This window comes from Limulus polyphemus, unplaced genomic scaffold (assembly GCF_000517525.1).
Source record: "Limulus polyphemus unplaced genomic scaffold, Limulus_polyphemus-2.1.2 Scaffold1064, whole genome shotgun sequence".
Lineage (NCBI taxonomy): Eukaryota > Metazoa > Arthropoda > Merostomata > Xiphosura > Limulidae > Limulus > Limulus polyphemus.
Genome location: NW_013666674.1, coordinates 127,717 through 138,631, shown reverse-complemented (window position 1 = coordinate 138,631; position 10,915 = coordinate 127,717). Strand labels below are relative to the sequence as shown.

Genomic DNA, 10,915 nt, shown 5'->3' with positions numbered 1-10,915 from the left:
TCAAAGTATTTTTATACTTATACTCAAAATAAAAAATCAAATTGCATGTGAACTATTGAGATTAAATAAATGAATGTTTTATAATAAATAGTAGAAAAAATCTAAATTAAATATTTTAATTTTCTAAAAGTACATAATCTTAGGACCGTTCAAGTCAAATTTAAAACTATTTCATCATCTAGTTTCATTTTCATAAAGAACTTTCACGAATGTCGCATTACCAACTTACAATGCAAGTAGATAGCAGTCAAAGGGTTAAAGAAATGTTTTCCAAACTGTGGGCCACGACTGTGTGTGTGTGTGTGTGTCGCTTGGCAGGAGAGCCCAAAAATAATAATGGGAGAAACAGAAGGGTTGGAGATGACAATAACCTAACAAACTATCATTTTCCTCTCACATTTACTCACTCCCTCCTTACAAGCATTTTTTCACTTGTAAAAACGTTATTAAAAACAGGTAAAGAAAATTTTGATTTTTCTGTTATCACTTGCAGAAATTATTTTAATGAGATGGGGGAAGTGGGGGTGCCCCTATTTAAAATTTGGAAAACACTGATTTAAAGAATATGATTTTCTTTCTATCTCAAAATATCTCTTATTTATGCTTACAAATACAACTTTAGCCCATTTATGTCTGTCAAAACACACAATTTTTCCTAAGCTTTAAGAATAAATCATCTGTTAGGATGTAAATGTTATGTTACTGTACAATGACCTTATCAGAACAAACTTACTTAGAAAGTGTTCTCAGGGGATTCTCCTGGGTAGACAAATTGCTGTGAAGTTCACCTGTCTGATCCTCATCAGTAGCAGGAGAGGTTAGAAAACTAGGATCATAAATCTGACAAGTTATAGCCTTTTTGTTTGATTGTATATGCTCAGCTTCTTCAAATACAAAATTTTCAAACAACATGCAACCTTCTTCTTCTACTTCTTCAAAAGAAGGCTGTGACTGTGACTCTAAATTCTGTACAACGTTTGTAGGAACTCTCCAATTATTGTTGGTCATTTCACTCACTGGTGAATGCTGGTAAAAGGCATAAGCATTTCCTGACTGAGCATTATCACCATCTCCAGAACCAAGTATTAGTTCATCTGGTTTTGCCATAGTTATTGTTGCATATCAATATTCAATGCTAGTAATGTTGAAAATGTTCAAGTCACTTCTATTTCAATAATCTGGAAATAGAAAAACAAATTTAACAGAGATCAATGATCACACTCTATCATTCTTTATGCACATCAGAACCTAAAAGACTTAGTGTATAAAACACTTTGGTTAACTTGTTAAAGCACATCAGAACCTGAAAGATTTAGTGTATAAAACACTTTGGTTAACTTGTTAAAGCACATCAGAACCTGAAAGATGTAGTGTATAAAACACTTTGGTTAACTTGTTAAAGTACATCAGAACCTGAAAGATGTAGTGTATAAAACATTTTGGTTAATTTGTTAAAGCACATCAGAACCTGAAAGATGTAGTGTATAAAATACCTTGGTTGACTTGTTAAAACCACAAATAATTTACAAAGTGAACCTAATGAAATAAACAGAAGTAAACATATGGTGTTAGCACATGAAAACAAAAGACAATAAAAGCACAACTGAAATAATGAGTAAAAAAAAAACATCAACCATATGACTATCTTGCATTTCTCAATAAAAATAAACTATGTCCTTGTAATACATATCATATTTAACTTCACTTGGAGATAACAGACATGTGCATATATATGTACATGCAGAAAAGCATTGCCCCAATGAACTTGAAACAGTGTGTTTGGTTATGGGATGGGCAAGGACACTGCTTGTATACTTTCAACCACAACCTTGCTGATCTAGTCTCTTACAACTGTGAACCACACCAAATGAAAATAGTTGATAATAGGTAATTTTTATTACTTACAGGTTTTAGGTGTTAGTCACAAAGGGTAAACCTCCACAGCTGAGTAAACTTTATTATAGTCACTTTAAAACAGATGTTGAGTGATTGTATATAGTTTAATTAACAATGGGAATGTACTTTAAATTTTTCCAGTCCAATTATTTGTTCCACTTACATGTACCTGTAGTTAGCATATCTTGTAAACTACAAAAATAAAACACTAATATGAGTAGTAACAAAAGATCATATACAATTTGAAGAACTGGAAATAAATGAAACTGCTTTGATAAAATGAGAACAATTTTCTAATACATTGCCCATTTATTGCACAACCTACCATAACTTTATGCATTTCATTTCTTATATTCTATGCTAATTTTAATGAAATAAAATGATCATACTAAATTTTACCAGTTTTCTCTATCTGCAACTATGTAATAAGAACAACTGAAACTACAATGTTTCCACAGCCACATTACAGTACTTTTCCTCAGGTTTATATAATGTATTCAAAGTAATGTGAATCACAAAGCACAGTAACATTTAACCTTATGCACATGGGTGGGGGTCAAACTATGTGTGCCATAACTTCTTAAAGAGTGGTATTCAGCATAGTAACAATTATTTGATGTCAGAGGTCTTAACTATACATTTTACCATACATTGCTGATTTAGTGACAAGTCATGGTAAAGGAGTGTAAATACCTCACATATTATACAGGGACACTGGGAACAAAACTGTTGATATGCATTTTGAAGGTTTTAGATTTATTTAAATGCAATATGCAAACTATATGATGGACAAAAGTATTTTTATCCTTCGTATTGAAGATAAAGATTTTTCTTACCTGAAAATGCATTTCCAATAGATACTCACATTTACACACAGAATAACTTGATCCCTTGCATGTCTGCCTGTAAGATTTGCATGGCACTAGCTTTAACTCTCACCTAAAAATCTTGTGTTTAACATGAACTACACTAGTGCCATCATGCTACGTAACCCTTCATCAATAGGACGATGACACAACCTCTTTGCGCAGTAACTCGGCCTAAGCACTTATGCTTGAAATAACTTCATTCCTATGAGAAGCAAGAAGAAAGTGAACCAGAAGTGGGGAGGACAGGTGGGAAGGTGTGATAAGTTATCTATTGCAAATACATTTTCAGGCAAGGAAAATGTTAACTTCCAAGATGATACCTCACCTCCTGACACAGAATAGCTAGAATCTTGCATGATATGGTGGATAGGCTTGTGAATATATTAAACCAAAATGAGCTCCTACAGGGATAGCAGATATATATATGGATACTTGGTTCTTTATGCAGAAAGTATACTCTGGTCAAGGTGAGATGCAGTCTCACACGATTGTGCCCCCATGGACCCTCTACCATCAGATGTTACACTGCATACATATAAACCATTTAAGAATGGAGATCTAGAGGTTGAATCCTGATGTACCATTTGCCATTCTTTCACATATGTGTATGCTTTACCCAATGCAGTAAGGAATGTTCTACCAACTCATTAACCACACAAAACATGGACAGTTCTTCATATAGTGTGGCCATAACACAAACAATTGGTGGACTTCATCAACTATAGCATCATACATTTAGCAAGCAACAAAAGAAAAATCTGTTGACTTTACAGGATACAGTTCAATTTTTATTCTGTCTTACATGTACTGTTTAATAACACTACAAATTTAAAAGCATATCTTAAATTCATTACACCCCTTGCACCATATCATAAACTTTGATCAGAAGTTAATATTAATTATTTACTGCATTTTTTTTTTTCACAGGCAGTTATTAAGGCCAAATTTACTATAAAAGTTTTCATGGAAACAATTCAAAAATACCGTTGTGTGAACACAGTACTAAATAACAAAATGTTTTGGGAGAACCTGGGACCTATTGGTCCATCTTGTCCTCTAAACTAAAAAATCAAACCATAAAGCCAACCCTTGTGATTCATATAGTTAAGAAGCATTCTCTTGAACTCAATTAAGTTTACTGCCTTGTTTCCCACAAATGATGTAAAATAAGTGAGCCAAGAATTACTGGAACAATTTTTATCACCTCCCTTGAAAAGAGGAATTACATCAGCTAACTTCCAATCCTCTGGAACCTGCCAACTATTCAAGAACTGACAACAAATAATAGCAAATGGCTCACATATACAATCTTTAACCTTCTTTAAAACCCTTGAGGAAATATTTGGTCCAGGAGTCTTATCATTCTTTAAACTTCCCATTTTTTTCCAAATCAGCTCGGAATTAATGCAATCACCCTGTTCGATCTTGTTTCCACCTATCAACTGTTCAAGATGTGGAATACTGCTTAAATCTTCATCAGTAAAAACTGAAGAAAAAGCAAACTTTAATAACCCAGTCATCTCATAATCATCAGATACGAGCCTTCCTTTATTATCCCTCAAAGGTCCTTCCTACCCACATCCTAACATTTTGTTTACCCATAATGTACTTAAAGAAGTCCTTAATGTTAATTTTACATCTTCAGCCAACCTTTTTTCATACATCTTTTTGGATGTCCTAATTTCCTGTTTCACTAACTTTTTTTATCTTCTATAATCCTCTAAGTCTCCTGTCATACTGGTCAATTTAAACTTCTTATATTTATTATGCTTTGCTTTAATTTTATCTCTTATACTCTTTGTGAGCCAACCTGTTTTTTTCTTCTTGTAGCTACCCTTTTCTTTCTATAAGGAATATGTTTACCTTGAATATTTAAAAATTTATCTTTAAAACTTTTTCACATAATCAAACTGTAACAGCCAAGAGGGAATCATTGGTTTGCTGCAAATGGAAAATAACATATATATTTAGAAGTTCAAAAAAAGGGTAAACATTTCTGTACCTTCGATTAATTGTTATTAATTGTAAGCATTTTCTATCCTTCTTATAAACATAATAAATGTTATTTTTTTAAAGAAATTCCTGATAAAGATCATTGTTCTATTCAGTGAATACATAAAAATGACAATTCCCATGACTACCATGTCAACAGAAATTTTGAATTAATTTAGAAACTATTAATACTAGCATAAAAACAGATTTCATGACTTTTAATTTATTTTACCATGATTTAAACAGTAGATTTCCTCAGAAATGAAGAAAAGATTTATATTTTTACTTTCCTCAGTAGTGGTGTGCAGGGGCAGCCTTGAAAGACCAAATGGATCCTTTATCTTTAATAAATCAGTTGCCAGGATATATGAATTAATCACTAGCAATGCCCAACACTAAAAAGCCACAAATTTAACTACAAAGGACATTTTGTTCACCACACCTGGTTTCTATAAAGTTACCACAAAACATTTTGAATACAATAAATATTAAGTCATAATGCAAAATTAAAGTGCATAATTTGAGCTTTCACTACTTATGATGTTTATAAGAATTTACAGGCTTGCACAAACATCACCTTCTGGAGAAGTATTCCTTTAGATTAGAGAGCCATTTGTCAAATATTTACTTCACACGGTAAAGATAAAAGTTTAAAATGAAATATTCACAAACACTGCGAAATCCTTACGTTTTATTGTTATTAAAGTTATTATTCACAGAAAACTTCCATAAAAGCTTTAATTATTAAGATTAAGGACAACATGGTCCATATGGTCTTTAAGAGTGTCTTTGCACACCCACTTCTAAGAAAAAGTAAGAATTTAAATCCATCCTTTATTTTACAGTAAATCATTTATTCCCCCTCTCAAACTCTTGTAAGGTACTAACCTCCACTACTGTTGATGGTAACTCATTCCATAAACTAATCATCTTGTAGGGAAAATAAAACTGTCTAAACTGGAGCCTACTCTGGCTCTTCCAAATCTTAAACTTGTGTCCTCTTAATCTATTGTCTTCATGCAATCAACATTTCTATAAATACACTATATAATTCTATTATCTTTAATCAAGATACATGGTAGTGTGTCATGTGGCCAAGAAAAAACCCTAAGATGCACAGCACAAAGTGTTTTATTTACAGGAACCAATTAATTATGATTTTCAGCTATCTGTAACTTAGTACTACCTCCATAATATTACCTCCCAGTTTGCTTACCTCAAATTACAAATTTCAAGAAAATCTGTGCCAAAACTGAGATATGTGATTCCAGAGTTTGTCTATATTTCTTTGTCTTCTTCTTTTATGCATCAAGTTGTACGGAATTTTTAAGAATTTAAAAAAACACACCCTAAACTTCGACTATTATTAAATCTGGTACACATTTAACATACTACTTACTCTATGTCTATATAACATTTTGTGCAAACCAAACACAATGCTTAGTTGTTACAGTAAAAAGAATGCCAATTTTTGAAGGATAATTTTTGCCCAGACCTGCAGGATAAATAGTAAATGGAATAGTTATGAAATTACTTACAATAATTTCCCTGATCTCAACTTAAAATTCGGCTGTTATCCTGCTTTTATCGAATCTCAATTGAAAACGATGTCCAGGCCTACAACAGCAAAGGATGTATACATCTTGTTCTACAGCCTAGATCATACTGTCTCATCAACATGTGATAGTTTGCATTAATGTCAGTAACAACATAATATTGTACTGTGCCACTTTGAAAGTATTCTTTATATTTTACAACTTTTCTGCACAGTGGACTTTCAACTGATATGTAGGCCAAATGCTGCTTGATGTGATAAATCCATGTATACAAGTGTGTTTAAAATCCATGCATTTACAGCTCACACTTGTATGTATATGTATTTTTTAGGCTCTGTTGATCATAAAAAAGGTGGGATGATATTCCTCACAATCACTTGTGCATTCTGCTTTTAGAAAAGTAGTTGTATCTAACAGCCCAGCTGTAAAAAAAAAAGTGTAGCCAAGAAAAAAAAAGACAGTGACTAAAAGATGTGAAATCAAAATTTCCAGATAAGCCAGTGCAGAAATGCTGTTGATAACAATAAAAACTATAATATTTACAATTCAGGTAAATATTGTGTTACAGACTTTATAGAGGATGGTTGGAGAAAGAATAGATGACTAAGTGAACCAACAGTAGGGAAAGGAATGGGAACATGTCAAACAAAGAGCGAAAATGTCAAGAACATTGACTTGCAGTGGACTCTTGTCCAGCGTCCAAACATCAGAAGTCATGACCTCATTGAAAAATGTACTTCAATCAGATAGAGAGAGAAGCAGGGACTGATGTAATGGAATGATGGCCACAGGTAATCAACATTATCACTCAGTTATAGTCTGAGTGATGGAACAAAAAAAATGCAAAAATATGTGGATATGTTTTACAAAGCTATGCATTACACACATGTACGGAAACACTAGAATATCAAATACTTGAAATACCTGATAAAACTGAACCAGGTATAATTACTTATAGGGCAATGTAATAAAACAATAGTTACTTTTATGCAAATAACACACAATCATTTCTAACAATTGACAAAACAAAAATTACATAATTGAAAAAAAACTTCCACTACGATAATAGAATCAAATAGCTTCTGGGTCTTATAATCTATCAAAATGTATCAAACACCTATAAGCAAAAGTTCGAAATGTAAATGTCAAATATGAAATGGTTTTATGTATGCATTAAACCCAATAATTAGAAAATCCTGCCCCAATGTACAATTCATGTTGATATTCTAGTCTTACGTATATTCTCTTTTAATTTTATTTATGTTTATGTATTGTATATTTCTTTGGTCCTTTTTTGGACATCTTTTTACTGGAGCTCCTCATCTATTGGAGCTTTTCAAAATATACATCATTTTGCCAGCACATTCACATTTCAATAGCTGTGGTTGTTGTCTGTATCAAATTTATATCAAAAATACAAACTATGATACATGTTACTATAATATACGATATAATATATCATTCAGGCAAGTTTGAAAGGTCAAAATAAGAATGTTTTGACAATGTTCCATTGCTTTTCCTAATCAATGAACTAAACCCAAGTAATTATGATACATGCTATAGTCCCCCAATGTGTCAGCAGTAACTTTACAGATTTATAAAGCTATAATCTGGGGTTTGATTCTCTGTGGTGGACAGAGAGCAGATAGTTCATTCTGTAGCTTTGTGCTAAAACAGAACAAACATTCCATAAACAGGTAAGATAACTGTAGAAACATCTGAACTATGTAAAAAATCTAAACGAAAATTTATAACAAGTTAGCACTCACATTTAACAGCAACTTTTATGTTAACATAAAATTTGCCATAAGAGTTGTAAAAATGTAATTTGCTATACAATATTTTTATGATCTAAAGAAAGTTTTTGGGTGATTTAACACATATGAAAATGATAGGTTATCAATCATTTCTAAAAGCTATTTATCAAATGTTAAACTTATGTTGATAAAATTAACGAATTTTGATCATTAATTTCCTTGTATAGAGCTTTCTTTACATATTGTTAATATCACAAATGAGACTAAAAATCGATAATGTGTTATTTTATCTTGGGAAAACAACAGTAACTAATATACTCCTGTTTTGACTTGGGCTGGCCAACCCTGTATCACATTTCTAGGAATGCTCTTGGATGCTATCTACACAAGTACAACTAAAATTCAATCTGGTATCGAGTGTAGCTGGTTACATATACTTTTCTTATGTTCTTATTTATATAGTGACCACTCAAAATGCATCATGTGATATTTTTGGCACAGAAATTTATATTACCATTTTTATTTTACATCATTTAAGTAAATACACATGTTTAAAGATATGTCTTATTTGTTTTCTTAATATATATTATCTGTTTCAATTAACTTAGTACCTATTTTTCTTATCAGGTTTTCAACATACATCATTATATAAATCTGTTGGTATTGGATTTTTATAAAATCTTTCAAAACACAGGAATTAGAATTTTCAAACTGAACAACATGCTATCCAAACATGGACTAAATAACCACATGAGAGGCCATTAATTTTGAATTATCAACCAAACCTTATAGCACCCACCATTACAAAGGCTTTGTTCAACATTTAACATCAAATAATGGGATTGACTATCACTTTTATAATACACCCATAGCAAAGCATGTTCACCAGCATCACATTTTGAACATGGACTTTATGATCTTTATCCCAACATGCTAACCAGTAGGTAATGCCTATAAACATAAATTTATGTACTGACCTTATTAATACTATCACAAAGTTTTACCTCACTGAACAAGTCAGAACATTTACTGTAAAATACATTATGTCATGACACTCACTACGTACATTTTAATTACAATTAATATGTATGTTGAAGCAGCTAAAAAAAATAAAATATTTTAGACCTTAACAAAGTGTTATTAGTGATAGACCTCACGATATATACTGAGCAGCATTTAGTAATTTTGCAGTTGTGTTAAATATCAGCAAACTTACATTTTAGAAGAGTCAGAACTATCAAAAACATGCATGCATGCATATATAGTTTACCTACTAACTTAATGACATGCACCATGATGGATAAAAGTTAACAGTTAACCCTTTTGAGAAGGGTCATGTGTGAAAGACCATGTCACCTCGTTTGTTGACTCGCATTCAAAATTTTATTGAACTACTATTTCATGAATTTATGTTAAGAAGTTTGGTATCAAACTGTAGATTATAATTGAAATTTTAGTATTATACATTACTCAATTTCTTAATTTAAAAGTAAATATTAAAAAACACAGATAAAATTGATTTTTGTGTGTCACGTGGTATGTTGAATGCAGCACTGGTTCAGATTAGATGTTTGTGAAGTCAAAATACTAAGACTATAGTTTCATGCAAATTAGAAACTCAAATTACCGATATTGACAAGTTAGAATATAAAATCAGAACGTCTTACTATTTGCTAAAATATTGCTCATGTAATAAATCAAACACAATGGCACCCTGCCCACCTCTTTCCATATTTGGAAATGCTCCCTTATATACACTCATTTCTATATATGACATGAATAACCAATTGAAAGCTCACAATGTCCCCCTTGTGGCTTTCTGAGCCATTTTAATGGGCTTGGATTACATTTCTTTCTTATGAACCAATATTTTGTAGGTAGGATGTGTCTTTAGTCTGCTCGAAATTTCACATTTTTTTAGACTAAAATGCATCTTAGTTATTAAACTTAGTAAATTATAGTGGAATTCTATGGTATTGATGTAGTAGTTTATGATTTTCTAGTTATTCAGCTGTATATATAAAACCTAAAAAATTATTTTGTTTCATATCCTCCATATGCAAATTTTTTAAGGCTTAGCAGCCTACATCAAGCAGCAACCAAGTACAAAGGTCGTAACTAGAAGAGATAATTGTTTGCTTTACTTATATATTTACTGTTATATGTTTTAAGAAAAATAAGTTTAAGAACTTATTTCAGAATAATAATAATAATCTATAGACATATATAATGTATAATAACTGAAATGTGACTGTATCTTACAAAATACTAGTCTACTAAAACACAGCCAATACAGGTCATTTTGTAAAGACTAAAGGTCAGTTTTATATTAATGGATACAGTAACATGAATGCATGTGAGCCTGATCATTGTAACTTCTGTATTGTTAGCCAGGCACAGCTAAAAGGTCAATATAATAAAAATAACAAATATATATAAATATATAATGTTATGAGATTTAAGCTATTTAGTCTAAACATTTATGTTTTAGTGTTATAATCTGTATTCATTCTAGAAAGAAAGTGGCATAATTTATATTTATTTCCTAATTTTTTATGGTGGTTATGAAATCTGTCAAATCTACTGAACCTGTACAGAGATTTGTTAGTGAAAATAATGGATAAAATATAAAGTTTTTCTTAACAAATGTTTGATAACTATCTGGACATAATAAAGATTTTGCATGTGAAAATCAAAAATTTTCTGATGCATAAAAGTATTTTTGATTTTAAAATGAAAATAAGAACTTAATTAAAAATTAATTTAGTATATTTTAGTCTATATAGAAAGACATTAGTAATTAGTTTACTTGTATAATAGTGTACTAAATTTACGTTTAACTAAT

General features: G+C 31.0%; 1 protein-coding gene across 4 annotated transcripts in view; it reads right to left on the bottom strand.

Moving 5' to 3' along the window:
* The window catches only part of LOC106461951 (apoptosis regulator Bcl-2-like), a 32,558-nt gene that overhangs the window by 16,132 nt on the left and 5,511 nt on the right, over positions 1–10,915 (bottom strand). For all 4 annotated transcript variants that reach the window (XM_013921819.2, XM_022389052.1, XM_013921820.2 and 1 more), the window contains exon 2: positions 734–1,178. In XM_013921819.2, the coding sequence (XP_013777273.1) occupies positions 734–1,107 (374 nt within the window). In that variant the 5' untranslated portion in view covers positions 1,108–1,178. The remainder of the gene's footprint in view (positions 1–733; positions 1,179–10,915) is intronic.